At 27.4% G+C, this 19,152-nt stretch overlaps 1 protein-coding gene and 1 long non-coding RNA gene across 4 annotated transcripts; one reads left to right on the top strand and one right to left on the bottom strand.

Moving 5' to 3' along the window:
- Positions 1-1,549: 1,549 nt before the first annotated feature.
- LOC126549624 (uncharacterized) lies at positions 1,550-7,159 on the top strand. Of its 2 annotated transcripts, XR_007603726.1 has the most exons (4): positions 1,551-1,743; positions 1,892-2,479; positions 6,558-6,701; positions 7,061-7,159. It is a non-coding gene; the product is annotated as an uncharacterized LOC126549624 (long non-coding RNA). The 2 variants fall into 2 exon arrangements; XR_007603725.1 differs by lacking the exon at positions 7,061-7,159 and having other exon boundaries at positions 1,550-1,743; positions 6,558-6,784.
- Positions 7,160-7,807: 648 nt separating this feature from the next.
- Positions 7,808-18,777, bottom strand: LOC114119895 (E3 ubiquitin-protein ligase Topors). Of its 2 annotated transcripts, none has more exons than XM_027981630.2 (9): positions 18,236-18,777; positions 16,877-17,113; positions 16,322-16,440; positions 16,195-16,251; positions 12,051-12,196; positions 10,985-11,084; positions 9,008-9,356; positions 8,657-8,931; positions 7,808-8,572 (listed from the first exon to the last, which is right to left on the bottom strand). In XM_027981630.2, exons 2-9 carry the CDS (start codon positions 17,090-17,092, stop codon positions 8,230-8,232), a joined length of 1,605 nt encoding a protein of 534 aa, XP_027837431.1. In that variant the 5' UTR covers positions 17,093-17,113; positions 18,236-18,777; the 3' UTR covers positions 7,808-8,229. The 2 variants fall into 2 exon arrangements, with proteins under 2 accessions (XP_027837431.1, XP_027837429.1); XM_027981628.2 differs by having other exon boundaries at positions 12,051-12,205; positions 18,236-18,776.
- Positions 18,778-19,152: the final 375 nt, after the last annotated feature.

Below are 19,152 nucleotides of genomic sequence, written 5' to 3'. Positions count from 1 at the left end.
TTTCACCAAATGTCTATAGTAGTATTATGTACACTTACATTTTTAAAATATTTTGACTTTTTTTGAGCTATTTATAGACAACTAAAATTTTCGATTTTTCTGAGAATTTTTCTTTGAAGAGTCGTTAAAAAAATTTTGGGTGACCAAAAATCTTGAAAATTTAATACAAAGTTCCTTATGAGTTATTTTTTTGTAATTAAAAAAAAAATCAAAAATCGTTGTCACCATTTTTTTTATGAGCGTTTATAGTTCAAATTTGTACAAAGTATTTCAAAATCACGAAAATTCGCAATAAGTAATTTTGTAGTTAAAAAAACATATAAATTGTGTTTATATATAAGGTTAAAAATAAGTTTACACTAAGTTCTCCATAAGTTTTCCTTCAAATAGCTTCGGAGAAAACGTCGAAACCGAAATATCATTATAGGGATAATTTTAAGTGCGTTTGAATTTAAAAATTTTACGAAATTGCGTAACGATAACGATTTATCCTTAAACAATTTTAAATATTTGTTATTATTCAAAAACTATAAGTAGTACTGGCCGTAGATACTTGAAAATTTCACCATGGTAACTAACTGCAGTTATTTAGATTGGCATTTTCTTTACATAATTTAATTTTCAAAATATTTCACTTATTTTAATGCTATTTATAGCCATTTGAAAAATTTTGACTGAGTCAAAATACTTTAAAATTTAATACAAAGTTCTCATAAGTTATAGTCTTATAATAATTCAAAAATTATATGAATACATTGGAGCAAATTTTTATTACAAGTATTTTAAGCACAAATATTGACAAAATCATGAATATTTGCAAATTATTTTGTAGGTATAGTTCATAATAATTTTTGTATAAGTAGCTAAAAATTGAAAATTTAATACAAGATTTTCTACTGTTTGGCTAACAACAATAATAATTATTATAAAAGAAAATAAATGTTGGTGTTTCCAGGTCATTAAAACATAAACCACCTTTTTCATCAACCACTGGAAAGTATATCCTGGACTGACAAATCATCTCCTTTCAGAATCGTTTTTCTTATACAATGATACCTCATACCTATCGGCTATCATTGGATTCAAATTTAAATAATTTAATTAAAATTATAATATATAGACCGCGCATAAAAAAAAACACATAAATTCGTAATAATGAATTTTGAGTTTTTAATGGTGAACACGACAAGTATGGTAGTCATCTCTGGCGCTATATCAAATAGCCTAGACAGATTTAAAATTAGAAAACTGGAAGGACAACCTTTAATGTTACCACTTAATGAAGAAGCTAGGTATATGGGCGAGAAAGAGCTTCAGGTAGCAGTTAAGTAGATCAAGAGTTTTCAAGGTTAAAACTGATCTAATAGATGCTTGCCTGGACTAGTTGAAACAGAGTTTAAATACGACAAAAATTAATTTAACGAAAGGATATATTGACAGTATTATATACGAAGAGGTAATAAAGAAAACGCAATAGTAGTATGGAACGGCCACTCTGATAAAAATATTTTAAAACGACTAGATTTAAATCATTATCCAATATTAAATATTGTTTTAATAAAAATTTTTATATACAGTTTGAAAAATTAGACAACAGGTAAATAATTAATGAAGTAGATATAGGAACATATGATAAGACAGGAAGGCTACTTAATTTGGAGACCCATGACGTCATAATATACAAAAATAAACACAATACTGCGTATGCACGTGATCCGAGAGTGGATGTCAAATATATACTAAGTGCGTATATTTAATTATGTGATACGAAAACAGCGATATGAAAATCTAATAAAACATTTTCAAAATTAATAACAATAATAAACATTCTTTATACAGTAACTTAATAATATAAATTTATAATATAAACATACCTAAATTTCTTTTTCAGAAATTCACAAATCTATTAATCACAAATCAACACTAAGAGATTAATAATAAACGATAGATCGGAGCAATTAGCTTCGGCAATATTATCATATTTAATATCGAGACGTAATGATAAATGCAGGGAAGTGATTTTCATCAGATAGATAAAGACAGGGGTGGAGTGGCCCACCGGGCAACCGGGTCATTTCCCGGTGGCCTGGATTGCCTGTACAAAATGTGGCCCACCGGACATCGTTCTATATATTATTTCTATTATTCGATCATTTTGTGGTGCGTTTAATTTTTGGTTAGCACATCGATCCAATAGAACTCTACGATATGCAATGGGTCTATGTGTTGATCAGGTCGACAATAAAACGAAATGATGTCTATGTTGGATTAATCAATCAAATTAAAACTGATTGGGAATAGTGCGAACAAACAAATTTTTGACATATTAACGATGCAGCGGTTTCCGTGATGTTTCGAACAATAGTAAGGGATTGACCGTTGACCAAATAGACGTATTGATCGATTAAGGTCGTTGTCAATGTGTATAATATACTTCGAATAATTAGTAGTCATTCCATCGGGAACGAATCTTAGTTAAGTAAGTATAAACGTATACATAAAAATATAAATAAAATATATTTATGCACTTAAATTTATCATTAGATTAAGTAAGAATAAATATTTATTACTATTGGAAGATGGGGATAATAAAATAAAAATGTGAGGAACTTTATAGATTTTATATTACTAACATATTATATAATAAGCAAAATATTATTTGTATTAATTAATTTATCATATTATAAGGAATTATTATATATAATCATAATGTCATTTTATTGGAATTATTGAACTTATTATAATTTATAATCACAGTAGGTATTATATTATTTACTAACAGCACGCGCCTGTTAAAGCGCCTAAAGTCTGATCTTTTAAAGTTTGTCTTAAAATGTTAGTCTCCTCCGGTGTCTTATTCGCTATCGTTGCGTTACATCAATTATAATATACTCGTAATTGTTCTATGCGACCCGTGTAAGCTAAAACGTTTTTGTCATTTTTCATAAGTACGGAATTTAGTCCTATCTGTAATGTTTGTGGCGACAGTATTGTTGCTCAAATGCCCCCTGTAATATTTTTTTAATTATTTCCCAATTACTAGTTTCCCCGTGTAATAACATACTTCTACTGCTGTTCCTGTAATTCTGGTGTTAATAAATTGTACTAATAAAGGTATACTATCTTTGTCTACAGCCTCACATGCATAATCGCATGCCCGAATAAATTGGTATCATAGCAGTAACCTGCTCAATTGTAGCCTTAACACTAGATATTTTTGTTCTTTGTTTCCTTTTTACTGGTCGTAATTCGGTATGGACTATATACTAGGCGTACTACGTATAACCATATAGTATTTTCTGTTCTACCTTTGTACTTGAATCCTCCTTAAAAGTTGTATCTAGTAGACTTTTCCGAATATATTATCCGAATAATTTGCTTTATTAAACTCCTGCGTATATTCGCTACTCTCTACTATATTTATAATTATTTCTACTAATTTGTCTACTTCAATATTTTCATTAAATTCTACTTGAGTTCCGATTTCCTTTGTTTTATCTGTTTATTCTCTCAAACTATTACTATCTTCTCCACTATAATTATTTCTTTCTTTATCCTTATTCATAAATTATTTTTTATACTCATTTATTAGGTACTAATAAAACTAATAATATCTTATTTCTTAAAAATAAAATTATTTTTATTATTATTCATGCCAACTCTTAACTAATTTACTCAATTATTCATTATAATTTCTTATTATAAAAATGTTTTATACTTATAACTTTTATATTTCCCCAATTAATTCTGTTAAAATTCTTATTTTTCATAAATGTAGGACTTTTTCTTCTTTAAAATTCACAATATACTTCAAAAATTATTTTTTATTCAACACTTATTCTTACCTACACAATTCACAATTATTTTTAATCACTCATTCACTCAATAGGACTTATTCCTGCTTAAAAGTTTACAATTATTTCTCAAATATTTTTATCAATACAATTATGGCTTATAGCTGACTATAAAAATTCTCAAATATTTCCAATACAATATGCCTTAATTCTGCCTAATAAAATTCCAATTATTTAACTAACAAAATATAGTTCCATTTCAACCTAAAAATTCTCAATTATTCTTCAATTATTTATTCAACACAATATTTAAAATAGACTTCCTTGTCTTCAAAAAAATTCACAAAATATAAGGACTTATTTCTTGCCTTCCCAGTATATCAATAAGTAAGGTATCTAACTGCTTTCAATAAAATTCTAAATTATTCAATTTTTAATTCAACATAATATTTACCGATTTTTGTCAAGTATAGTTTTTTTGTAAACTCAATAAAATTTCCCTTTTATTTTACTCTTATATTTTTTTTCACTTAATTAATTATTCTGTACTATTTTTCTTATAATTAATTGTTCCGTATCAAAATAATTTTCCAGTAAAAAAATTAACTTAAAATTATTTATTTACTAGCGTATTATAATTTTTTCATTGATTTAAAATAAATTTTATAAATTTTATTTTAAATTTTAACTACCTATTCAATTTCTAAAATATATTCATTTATTTTTGAAAAATGTATTTTTGTTTAATATTTTAAAATAAAATAAAATTGTAGGTATTTGTCTAGTTATTACTTGAAAAATAAAATTTTTAAAGGTATAAAATATTCTAAGTAAAAATATTTAAATATTTAAATGTTATGTTTTTATATTTATATTTTGTTTTATTATTTAATTAATTTACGGGAACAAATAACAATATATATATAAATACGCACCTTCACAATTAAAAGTAACTTATACGAAGAAGTTTTTAATTCCAAAGGAGATGCGATCAGAGTTAGACGCTTAAAATTATTCTACATTAAAACAATTAACTTACACAGAGCTGGTTTGAGTCGTTGCGTCTATTGTGTTCTTTGAGTGTCATACTGGTTACGAGTTGTGGTTGTTTTTCTTGGAGTCGATGAAGTTGACAGTAATAAATTAAGTGTCTTCTTCAACTGCAGTTGGTTGCCGAAGTTGCCTCCGTGAATTCTTCCAAATCGATTGATTTATTTCGAAAGGTAAAAAAATGTTTCTCGAAAACTTTTTCAAAGTTTGAAAAATAAAATATTTCGATTGGAGAATTCTTAAATAAAAAGAATCTTACGAATTGCGCCAATTTTGTGGCGTGCCACGTGCCAGCAACCGTAATGATGTAGAGATGTAGATTGAGGTGAAAATTATCCTAAGTCTATGAGACATAAATATAAAACTGGGTGGCGTGAAGGTGCTCGCTCCAACTCTGGTAAATCACGTCTGTATTGTGCCTATTCGGGACCCCCTTATATATATAATATGTACTATATGTTCCAGAGGTCCTCGCGTTACCGTCAGGTCCCTATACTGGCCAATTGCACGTGCAAGACGCTGTATTTCCACGTTATGCATCAATTTCCGCCAATTACATTTTTTTTGGATTATAGGCATACGTGCGATGATACTGTCCCTATAAATGGCGACCGGTTGATGATCGCCCACACATGTCAACCACGACTGCGCTGCGCGTGTAAAAGCTTTTTCACTTTTGTACATAATTTTAGGCTTACACGCATTTCGATTATTATTATGTTATCACTGTAATATTTTGGTGCTTTTAGCCATTTCCAGTGCCGGATAGGGAAGGTATCAGCCCACCGAGTTTCAGAATTTTAACCAGCCCTAAAAATGTTAGCGGCCCATTTTTCAATAATATAAAATCATTAATTCATATTTATATACATTTTTGAGCTGTTAAGAGTAACAGAGTTTGGGGTATTCAAATATTTTCGACCATACATTATACTAAGTCGGTCCAAATTTTAAGCGACTCACCGAGTTCAACTCGGTAACTCCCGGGCCTATCCGGGCCTGGCCATTTCGATTAATATTTTGGGGTGTGTATAACATTTAACCATTTCCCTGTTTATAATATGTTTTTTTGACAGTTATAAATAATAACTTGTTATAGTTATTACTTCCCTTATGTTTGGTAGTTTCGGTCTACGTTGCAATACCTATATACGAATTATATTTAATATAACGAGTATCAGAGCACGTTGCAATACTAATATAATATCTAAACTCTATTCCAAATGAGAACAGTCTTCGGCGGCCGAGTTGTGCGCATGGGCGTGGCCGACGCCGCCAGTAGAGCTGCAGTCGAACAACTACTAGGTGGGGGAACCTGACCGCCACCGGACGAAATCTGGTTGCCACTTGCCGCGCATAGCTGATCTCATTTGGAATAGAGTATAGTGGCAACCACCATTCCGTTCTAATTGAAAAATAAATTATTTGTATCAAAATAAGATATATTACAATTTGAATATAATTTAATAAATCCTAGGCTAACAAATCATCTCTGTTCACTGTTCAGAATCGTTTTTCGTATCATAGGCGCAATTAGGGTGGGGCTTGGGGGGCTAAACACCCCTGATTTCATCTAAGCCCCCCAATATTAACTGTTTTATTAAAATTTAATGTACCTATTAATAATCAAATGTTGTTTTCGACTGCTTGCTCCCTATGTCTGTAAAAGTGTACAAGATGGTAAATATATTTTTTTTTACATTTTAATTATAGAGTTAATTGATCTATGAAATATTGGGAACATAAATATCGTGCGATATTTCGAAAACAGTGCATCATGACTTAACAGCACGATAAAAATGTGATGTATTCAGAAATAGACATGGACGAGATTAACAATGCACCAAAAAGTATTCAGTAGGTAGTTTAGGGTTAATTAATATTGAAAAAGACATTAATATTGACACGGTATCAGTATTAAATGACTTTGCCAAATTCAACAGGAGAATAAATTTAATACTGTAGTTACCTATTATCTAGTAAATAATAAATATAATATGTGCACTGAGTAATAATTTTATACTAGAAGCTAATAAATAATAAAAATAAAAAGTAATATTTTTATTTGATGTGGAGGGGTGTAGGGAATTTTTGTTGAATATATTAAAGGGCTTAAGCCTCCGCCAATGTAACTCCCTATTTGCGGCTAAGTTTCGTATACATTGATACCAATCATTGCATTCAAATTTAACACATAAATACATAATTCATTATAGTGACCTACTCTATGTCCAAGGTGGTAAACGGACGTTTCGTCGGCGACAATTATTTAGATGGGACGCTTCGTTCGATCTGCAATCCAAATTCTAATTGCATGCCAAAAAACAAAAATGTCAGGATTGCATGCTATTTCTTAAATGGGTCTGTCCAAATTGCATGCCGTGTATCAAAAATAGTTTATTTATTATACACTTATTATGTTATAACTTAAACTTTTGAGTTTTTTTTGAAATTTTCTAATTAAAAAAAAAACCGCATGTATAGAAACATTAGAAACATTCAATGATATGGTTGTTACAAATGATTAATTTCTAGATTAAAATATTTTAAAAATTTTTATTTTGAACTGTTGGCCTAAACATTTATTCATTTTTACGAAATTTAATACGACTTTATATAATTGTGATTTAATTCAATTTTGACTATATGTAATTAGGTATATTGTATGAATATTGATTATGTATTTGTAATTTTGTAATATTGTCATTTAAACATTAATGTATTTAGATTATCAGAGTATACCGAGAACCAAACGTCCTATGGCGTAAACTCTTCAAGACGAAACGTCTTATCTTAAAAATTTCCGGGGGCGAAAAGTCCGCGATTCGTCCAAGGTCTACTCAATACTTACTGTACAGCAGAGCGTTACCTACTTTTTTTTTTTTATTATTCTTGTAGGGTAAAAACAGAAATAAGAATAAAACATGTTTGAATATCTAATAAATATAAAAATACCTTTTTTTGAAAAAGAAAATAGGTTTATAATTTTACAAAATTCATGATTAAATCATTTTTATACATAACATATTAAGAATATGATACATTTGTTTAATTTTTAGGCATCAAACACACAAATTGTTTAATTAAATAAAATTAAAAATTGTCTATTATTGTTTAAATAGACTGACAATCAAAACTTCTACTGTGATTACACAATACATAAGTTTAAAATTACAATAAATAGTATATACATAACATTTTAGTTAAGTTATTTAAAACATAAATAATAACTTATTTATCACTTTTTGCTCATAACTTTATTTAATTTTACTAGTAACTGATTTTTATGGTAAGTGATTATAAAAAAGCTTTATAGTATTGATATTTTTAAGGTCCGGGGTCAGATAATTACAAGAATTCTTCCTTTTAACAAATGAATATTAGTTTATAATACAATATCACTTATATCAGCATGAATAAAATTGTTATTTGGTCTTACGTCTGTATCACCCGAAGATGAGGATTCTGAATATGAACGATTTCTGTTGATGCTGCGGAATTCAGACCTTGAATCATTATTTACTTTTTTTTTTTTAATTTTCTTTTTTTTTGATTTTATTTTCTTTTTGTTATTAATATCTCGAGATTTCATACGATCAGTTTCAGAACTTCGAGTAGTAATAATTGATTCTTCATCAGATGATGAAGAATCTACAATGGGCCTTCTTCTTGCTCGAAATGGATATCGAGATTGTACAGATTGTAATCTCCGTCTTCTTAAATTGTACCTATTTGATTATAAAAATAATACAATCATACATTTTTAAATGTACAGTATTACAAATAATAATATAACACAATAATTTACTTACCTATTGTTTGGTCGATCTAATGAATCTCGAATTCCAGTAGATGTTGATGGTTGGTCTATTGAAGCAGAATCCAATGATTCAATAGGACGGAAGGAGTGACTTAGAATTTCAACATCAGAATCATCACCACTAGAACTAACGACGATAACTTCCAATATTGGCAATTGAGGTTCTTCATTATCTGAATCCAATACAATTGTTTCACCAATAACTCGATTAGGATTTTCTAGTAGAATTTCTGATGATGGTACATACTCTGATAAAAAATTTGATGCCTAAAAATATACATACATTTATTTTAAAGTAATACTATTATATTACTCCTAACTTTTAATATTTTATATATTTTACATTTTCATTAAGTTCAGGTAGTTGATCCGGTGGAGGTGAAGTCCTAGTGCGAAGGGAAAATTGAACATTGCGATCATAGCCAACTATATCATATGGACTATTGGCAAAATTATATAGTTCATGACAAAAATGTGATGCACGCCAATGCAAAAAAGGCCTTAAGATGTTAACCATAAACCCCTCTCTTATTTCATAAGCTGTTAGTGATCGCATTATCAAATGTGTCACAATACAAACATTATTGTCACTCATATCCATGGGCTCACCCTCTATTCTTGCAGATTCCCTTATGGCAATAATATCTCTAAGGATGAATGGTTGTAATCTATGGACTTGAGCTGGATTATTTCTGAAAGAATAATTTTTTTTTGTTAAACATATATTATAAAAAAAAAGTTTGCAAGGGAAGGTAAAGTGAAAAAATACTTCAAAATAAGACACAGACCAAATCATTAATTTGGCTGATTAATTTTTTTCCAGTATTCCAGATCTTTATTATACAACTTAAAAGCTAGTTAGGCAATGAGATGTGGTGAATTAGAATATTATTCTAACAGAGTATTTGTCTAATAAACTATATAGAATATATATTAATATAAGAGTATTGATATTAATATTTTGAAGTATACTAAAACAGGATGCCAGACATATCAGTCAACTTGCGCAGGGAATCCATTTTTTTTTTTTTACATAGACCTTCTCAATGGTAAATGTTATAGTAATTTAGGTTTAACAAAAATAATAGAACTTGTCTGGTATTGTGTATACAAGATTCCAGTAGTACATAATGCTGTTTTATGAAAAACTAGAAGTAAATTTACTGTAATTAACTGGTACAATTTATACTATGATGTGGTTGTTGATCAGTATTTCAAAGACTGAAAATAGGAAAATAGGTCCTGGATACATTGTTCAGATAGATAATCCTCTCTTTTATAAGGCAAAAATTTAACCGTGACCTCTTACAACAAAGTGATTACAACTAACATGAAGATGGCAATAATTTAGTGAATTATCAAGTAAAAATATGGGACTTAAAATAAATAAAAAATCCCTCGAAAATAACACTAAGTATATGCTAATGACTAGGCACCCAGCACCTTTTAAAAATCTAAATGTTCATCACTTCTCTTTTGAATAAGTCGAGAATTTTAAGTACTTAGATGCCAACATAAATCATAAAAATAATATGCATAACGAAATTAAAAGCAAGATGATACGGCAAACCGAGAGTACTACTCAATGAATAAAATGTTCACATCAAAACTTTTTTTAAGAAACAAGAAGAAAAAACTATACATTGTCTACTTACGCCATATTGTCATGTACGGATGTGAAACATGCTCCATGACTCAGGGTAATGAGAACAAACTATTGATTTTTGAAAGTACTTAGAAAAATCTATGGGCCTGTGTTAAATCCAATTACTGGTTTGTACGAGCGGAGAAAAAATGCAGACTTAAGCAGACTGTATAATACTCCAAATCTACAAGATTTTTCGAAATCAAAAAGATTTGAATGGGCTAGCAATGTATGGCGTGCAGATAAGAGATTGATTAGACAGGCTCTCTTTAACAAGCCAAATAAAAAACGACCAGTGAAAAAGCCAAATCAACATTACATATATCGAGTAAGAAATTACTTTAAAGGATTAAGAAATGGAGCGAGTATTGAGGATGCAGATTTAAGAAAACATTGGAAAATTGGTAGAAGCTGCAAAGCACGCCCAAAAGGTGCGTGAAACAAAAAAAAAAAAAAAAAAATATTATAAAACCAGACAGAGGTAACTTGTAAAAACCTTTCACCAAAAGACACAACTATAATAACCCAAATTAAGTCTTTATGAATTATTTTTTACATACATATTTTACCTATAATATCTGAAGTATTTATATGATAAAATAATATTTAAGATTATTTATTATTTAAGAGTAAAATTTTAAATAAAAAAACAAAATTGAGTATTTTATGATTTACCGAAAGAAATCTGAACTACAATCTCTAAAACGGCCACTTAGATCAGGTAATGGTTGAGCCCATGCATTTTCAATATACACTTGTATTCTTGCTGCTTGACCTGAAAGTAAAAAGAATGTTGAATTGTATAAACAAATAAAATTTATGGATGCTACACCCATATGTGCTGTCTCAGTCTTACTAATGTACAAAATTTTACATTCACAATAATTCATTTTAGTCTGTAATTTTTTAAATTAGAGTAAATTGACTTTTTAAAAAATTTAAAGGTAAGATTTATAAATAATTAATAAATAATTAATAAATTTATAAATTATTATAATTATTTATTTTTATATTTATTTATTTATATCTTAAATTACAAAGCAAATTATGAACTTTTTAAAACTGTAAATTGTTTGTACATTTTAAAATGATAATAACTTCCTTTAAAATTAAAATATTAATAAACTCTTCAAGTTACTGTTAATCTTTAAATTTTATAATAGGTTAAGAGGATGTCAGTGCACTGCTCGTTTTCTCTCGCTGACTCATGCGCAACATAGACGAAATGCATTTACGAAAAATCGTTTTTTTCTTCTGTTTTTTGAGTTATTTTAAAGTAAAATCATCCATTACAAAAATGATAGAGAATAATATTTTTGAAGGTATGACATATCGATTTCTCTAAATATTGTCTCAAAACAATTTAAACATCATTTAAATTTATAAAAATTTTTATTTTAAAAGTCAAATACAAAATCAAATAACAATAAAATATAATACTGATATGTCATACCTCAAAAATATTATACCCTATAGTTTCTAATAGGCGATTTTACTCTAAGATTACTCAGAAAAAAAATGATTTTAGATGAAAGTTTTATCTATGTTGCGCATGGGTCTGAGATAAAAAACAAATATTGCGCTGACATCCTCTTAACTCACTCTAATTTTAAAAATAACAGAGTAAAATGGATTATTGTAAATGTATGTTTACATTTTGTTCTTTTGTACGTTTGTGAAATAAGGATGACACATATGAGTGTGGTGTTCTCTTAAGAAAATTATAATAAATATTAAATACCCATCAATTGTGAAGAATATGTTGTATCCAGATTTGCATCATAAAATCGACCATTTTCAAGATTGTTTCGGTCATATAAATTAGCTAAAAGGCCCATGTCATTCCCTCTCACATTTCTACGTACAATATCCATATAAAAATTCACTCTGAATATGCTAGAACAACACGAAGTCAAGTAGTTATTCTTTGATTTAATATTTTTAGAAATATATAATACAATATTCAACTATATAGATTATAGATAGGTATTATTGAGAGAATCATTAGCGTTTAGATAATTAAGCAAAATGCATTATTTAAGCAAATAACTTTAAAATATTGTTCTTAGGTTAATATTTTAATATGCTATAACCTGTAATTTATTTCAAAAATATTTAATCAATGCATTTTATTTTGACTTTCAGTTTAATGAACTTGAGAGTAGTTCGAAAATTTGACTGGTATTATAAAAAATGTATTTATATTCCGATGAATGTATTAATTCTACAATAATTTGTTTTAATTAAATATTGTTTTACACATTTTTTTTTATATTAAAATTTCAATATCAAATATGTTTCATATACTCCAAATGTATTATTTAATATAACAATCTAGATGTTTGTAAATATTCTTGCTTGTCTAATAAATTGTTGACAAACATTTAAAGTATTTATATTTTATACACACAAAATTGCAATTTTTATCAATTTTCTATTTGAATTTGTTGGAAGATAATTTCTTTCTAAGTATTCGAGTTTAATAAAATTATATTTGGTAAATTATAGGTACAGTATACACAATAACTAATAATACTAATTTATAGGGTACGGATGTTATTGCATTTGCAACTTTTATTCTACTTTTTCAATTTATTGCTAAGTATGTTATAAATGTATGTTATGTAAGTACAAAATAAAATTTACAAGTTTTAAATGCAATTTTTTGGAATTTTTGGATTTTTATTGTAATTTTATTGAATTTACTTATTTATACAACTATTTTAGTGGAGACTCTTTTGTGCACATATTAATATATTTTTAAATATAAGCAAACTCATTTAAGCACAAAATTGTAAACAATAAAAACCAGCTTATAGGTAAAATTTTGAATTAATAGGGTGTCCGTATACTCTTAAAGCAAAACATTTATTCCGACATTTATTTTCAATTATGGTTTCCCAACAATTTTCATCTATCAGTAAAAAAATACTCAAAAATTGATTCTGAAATAGATTAGAAGGTGGCTTAAATATTTTTTTAATTTACCTTATTTAAACCCAAACAACTTACTAGACACATTTCCTGAAATAATTTCAATAGATCTATGCAATATAGTTATGGATCTTTAGACTATATGCTAAAAAATTATATTGATTTTGATGCTAATTTTGGGTCAAAATTATGGGCTAATAAACCAGACAATAGCCTAAAAACCAACAAACGGAGCTGAAATGTTTCTCATTCGCCACAATAATCAATTTTCTATCTTCCACTTTTATATTTACCAAATTATTCAAGTACAAATAGAAATTTAAGTCAATGCTGTTTTTAATTAATCATTAAGAAAGCAACACAAAGAAAATATCTATAAGAAAGAAATATAAAAAAACAAATTTATATGAAAAAAATATACTCTGATTAAAATCTATACCGAAATATTAAGATTTTAACAATTGTAATGCAAACTCGTATCAATGAATACCTAATAAATATGAAGGTACTTAAAATTATTTTAAAGACATAATTATTTATTAAATTATATCTTGTTTAGATCACATCTCGGATCACATATTTATTAAAAATGTAAATGCGTGTACAATTGAGGCAGGAGTATTACAAACTAACATTACAGATCACTTTTCTACAATTTTGTCTATTGAAAAAAAAGAAAAGAAACAATTAAGTACTAAAAAAATTATCAAAATAATAAATTTAAAAAAACTTAATGAATTCTTTAAAAAAGAAACCAAATTGATTTTTGGAGAGAAGTTTGAAGTTTTCTAAAAATATAATGGGTATTTTTTATATTTTTTTTTCTGATTTTTTCAAAATATTGTTCTTAAAGTCCTCACTAACAGCAGCAGGTTTTAATGGAATCTCGGTTAAAATCATTAAACATGTAGCTAATAAAATAATAAGTCTTTTAATACATATTTATAATTGATGTATAAAAAACAGTATATTTCTGGAGAAATTTAAAATGGCTATAATTAAATTTCTGTTCAAAAATGGGGATGTAACATGTATAAACAACTATAGACCCATTTCTATGTTAAGTTATTTCTCTAAAATATTTGAAAAAAAATTGAAAAATAGACTTATCATATTTTTAGAAAAATTCAAAATTCTGTTTAAAAATCAATTTGGTTTCAATTTGGTTAGTATTTTATAACCTAACCTAAACAAAGAATTGACAATAAGCGATTCAGCTTAATTTAAATATACTCTACTTACATCAACCTATATGGAACAAAGTTTTTCAAGGAATAAGCCCATGGAAAAGGGTTCGATTTTGAAAATTTTAAAATCAACACTTTAAGTGCAATGTAATGATGTATAATATAGTTATAATAGCTATCTAGAGTAGAGTGCATACGACAAAATAGCCGTTATAATACATAGGTATATACATTTATTTTTTAGATTCTGAACGGAGTGATGAATATATTGATTCTACAATTATGAATTTTATGTGTGTGTGTGTGTGTCTGGGTACAGCATAACTATGTATAGTGTGAGAAGTTGTACTAATCTGTTGGAATAGAATTTTGATACCACAATTTGGTGATTATATATAATTTTTTTAAAATTTAAACAAATTTTAAATATAATTAACATTGGTTTGAAAACAAATTTCAAAAATGTGTTCCAACAGTTATTAGCACAACTTCTCACGTTTAATTTGGTACAAAAATCATGTATCTACGACCAACTAGATCTGAATACTATTGGAATTACAAAATAATGTTTCAATTTCATTTTGGGGGTGGTTTCCGATGGCAAAGTGAATATCCTTGGTGCATTATAGAGGTCAAAACACTCAAAACATTTTCCAACAGTTATCAAAAAAATCGAGAAAAACAAAAAAAAGTAACGGAAAAACGGGAAATTTTACCCAAAATCAGTTTTTGACCAAATCGATTTTTTTATATGGTTATAACTCAAAAAGTAATCACTGTAAATACTTGAAATTATCACCACATGTTTATATCGTCGTTATTAATACATGGCTAAATTTTCAAAATACTTTAACTTTTTTTGAGTTATTTATAGACCATTGAAATTTTCAATTTTTATAAGAAATTTTTTTTGAAGTGTTGATAAAAAAATTTTAAATGCCAAACAAACTTGAAAATTTAATACAAGGTACCTTCTGAGTTGTTCTTATTGTAATTAAAAAAAAATCAAAAATCATGTGTCGCAATTTTTTTTTTTTGCGTTTTATAATCGCAAAAATTTGCAAGTAATTTTGTAGTAGAAAATTCATAAAATTTGTTGTGTTATAAGGTTAAAAAAATCAACACTAAGTTTTCAATAATTTTTTCTTCAAGTAGCTATAGAGAAAACTCGATGTATCATTAGAGGAAAAATTTTAAGTGCGTTTGAATTTTAAATTTTTACGAAATAGCGTAACAATGATGATTTATTCTCAAACGATAATATTTGTGATTATTCAAAAAGTATAAAATTTAACACTCCTATAATATATAATAGTGATCCACAAGGCACCTTATGTACAGCAGAGCTGTACCCATTTACCCGCTTTTTGGATTTTAACAGTAAATATAAAAATATAAACGTTATTTTTTTGCGCAATACTGCAATCAATTTTACCAGTTTTTTTAGTACTACAACATTTGTGCTCTACTAATTTAGAATTTAGAACAAATGATGTTATTCGCGGATAATTTTTACAAACCTATAATATTTAATAAGTTTTTAAATATTAGTTAATATTTTCGGTCACAAAATAAAATTTTAACTAGCCATAGCATATTAAAATGGTGTGCTGAACAAATGCTACTGATATATTTTGATATACTTGTTCAAATACATCATAAAAAATGTACCAAAATACTGATTTTCTTATAAGTTATGAAGATACAAAGTAAAAATATGTTTGATAGTCTTTACCTAATGAGTAATTAGTACTAGTACCTCACCTGTTTATATGGCTTGCATCTGTTAAATCAGTCATTGGCCGTACCATTAATCTTGGTCTAAAAAACAAACGTTGTAATATAAAAATTAACACAATAAGTAAAATTTATAAAATTATGTGTTTCTTACATAACAGGATCTGTGATGTATCTTGGAGGAACATCATATATTTGATGGTCACCTTGATCATCAAATGAATGAAAAATACTTTCGAATCTTTTCTTACATAATGGACAGGTTGGTTCAGACTAAAACATAAATATATAAAAATGTGACTATTGTGATTTAGACATAGAGTATAAAACTTTTAAATAAATTCCTAATTAATCAAAATGTATTTTCATATATAATAAATATATATATATTTTTTTTTAATTGTACCTAATCAAAACCTCAGGCAATAAACATTTTTTCTGAAGTTTAATCTAAAATTATTCTTCTTACTTTTTAAACTTAATTATTAAACCCTTTAAACTATTTTTAATTACAGATAAAACATTTTATGTTATTAAAATAGATTGTAGTAATAATTAAAGAAAATTTCCTAGCAAAAAAATTTACCAACTTTCATTTTTAAATTGATACAACTATTGATACTGTATAATATAGTCATTTTTATTTAAAAAATGTTTTAGACAATATTATGATATAAATTAATCATTATTAAGGATTTACTAAACTTACAGTTGACCATCGTTTTAAACATTCAAAACAGAATAAATGCCAACATGAATTTGTATAACATTTATTGGTTAAACCATCAAGACAAATTGAACATTGAGTATCTGGTGACGAAGAGCGGTCTCTGGGATTAGGAAGTCTATTTCTCGGGAGTGTTATGGATTCTTCATCTGATGACAACTCCACAACATCAGATTCAGATTTTATGATAAGTGACATGTTGAGTCATAAATTTCAAATCTAAAATTAAAAAAATTAATATAAATTTGGCATAAATCTAGTTTAGGGGCCAAGCGATTTTTTCATTTTTTTTTATCGAAACTCATGTATCTCATCGAGTTAAGAACGATGGTGCAATCAGAATTTGTCGCTCTCATTTAGTTTCGGAGTTATGGCCTTCCAAAGTTTTCGATTTTACGTTTATACTCATGCGCGCAACATTACTATAATGATGCGCGGAGGACCATTTTTGTTATTTTTTTTGTACTTACGTATACGGTACACCTTTTGTTTTTTGAAACTTATGTAGTTATGTAGTATGTACCCTGTGACCTACTTGAGGTGGTGTTGCATAGCAAGTCGGGGGATATTTTCGATTTGTGCGGAGCGTAGCGACGGCGCCGAGGAGCGTAGCGACGAGTGCCGATACACGCGTAATCACTGCATTTTTGAATTGCCATATCGCCATAATAGGTTAATAGAAATAATAATAATATGGAAATTATTTATATATTACATATTATTATTTATTATATATAATATTAATTATAATTTGAAAAATACGTAAGATAAGATAAAAATTATTAGGTGTTTATAACGTAATATAACGTATACGTAAGTACAAAAAAATAACAAACTTTGGAAGGCCATAACTCCGAAACTAAATGAGAGCGACAAATTCTGATTGCATCATCGTTCTTAACTCGATGAGATACATGAGTTTCGATAAAAAAAATTGAAAAAATCGCTTGGCCCCTAAACTAGATTTGTTCCATAAATTTTATAAGTCAGTACTAAATGATATATTAGGTAGGTACATACAATTAATATTAAGTACATAATAATTATTTATATTATTACATTAACTTCATAAGTGAAGTATTCAAATTGGTATATCCAGGTTATTGTGACACCCAAAACTTAGATTTAAGGTGTCAAAACTAACTTTCGAATATTCAATATGATATATATATTTATGTAATAAGACACTAATCTGAAATATGACAGATTTCTTCCTTTATTCAGTAAGCATATACATGCATATACTAAATTCAATAGTAACAATAACCAGTAGATAACCTAAAACTTATGAATTTTTGGAAAGGTATTATAATACTTAAACTAGTATAAGATTTTACTTACCATAATATAATTAGGTAGGTAGGTAGTTGATATTTCACAAATATAATCTGTAAATGATAAATGAATAATGTGTCTATTGTATTTTCGTTTGTTCTAGATTATTAAAATCTCCTGAGGAACATATTTAGATACATCAAATAAACAATAAACACTAAGCAACCAGTGTGGTATTTAGTTGTAAAACGTAAGTAACTGCGGGCCGTTGAGAAATAATACAATTGCCAAAAGTGCGTGCGTGAATATTACACTCGGTACGCAGATCATATAAACACTGCGACAGTTGAGATCATAGAAAGATTAAACATAAAGATGTAAAGTAAAAAATAAAATAAAATCAATCATTTATGGCTAAAATCAAAAGATTTGATCAGTTTCGAATCACGACTAAAATACGATAACTAGTCACTAACAAATGACAAATATTAATCGTTAAGAATTCATTACGTTTCCCACGAGCAATGAATATTATACAACAAACATTTTAGTATGAGTAGGTAGTATCACAGACTATATTATAGTATGACATTAAAAAACTCGATTAACACTGTACGGTCCTGCGTAATCGTGATCGTGTAGGTCTTAAGCCCAAGGTATCGCCAATGACCAATGATCGGTTGGGATGGCAACGTTTACGTCACTATTTTTTAACTGATACCACTGATACTTGAATACTTCCCTTTTAAATCATCCGTGATTGATTCAGTGTAGCCAACCACCAAACTGAGTAAATCATTAAAACAACTTCCATAAAAATTCTATTTTTTTTTTTTTTTTGTAAATTCGAGAAGATTCAGAAGAGAAATTTTCGTTAATTTTTTTTATTTAAATATTGGAATTTAATATTTATGAACAATCTGTTTTTAACAAAATTTGAACCATGTCCAACTCATATTCGAAAATCGAAATAATAACCATAA

Source organism: Aphis gossypii, chromosome 2 (genome assembly GCF_020184175.1).
Source record: "Aphis gossypii isolate Hap1 chromosome 2, ASM2018417v2, whole genome shotgun sequence".
Classification (NCBI taxonomy): Eukaryota; Metazoa; Arthropoda; class Insecta; order Hemiptera; family Aphididae; genus Aphis; species Aphis gossypii.
Note: the sequence above shows the minus strand (reverse complement) of the source record. Positions and strands in the feature narration are given on the sequence as shown.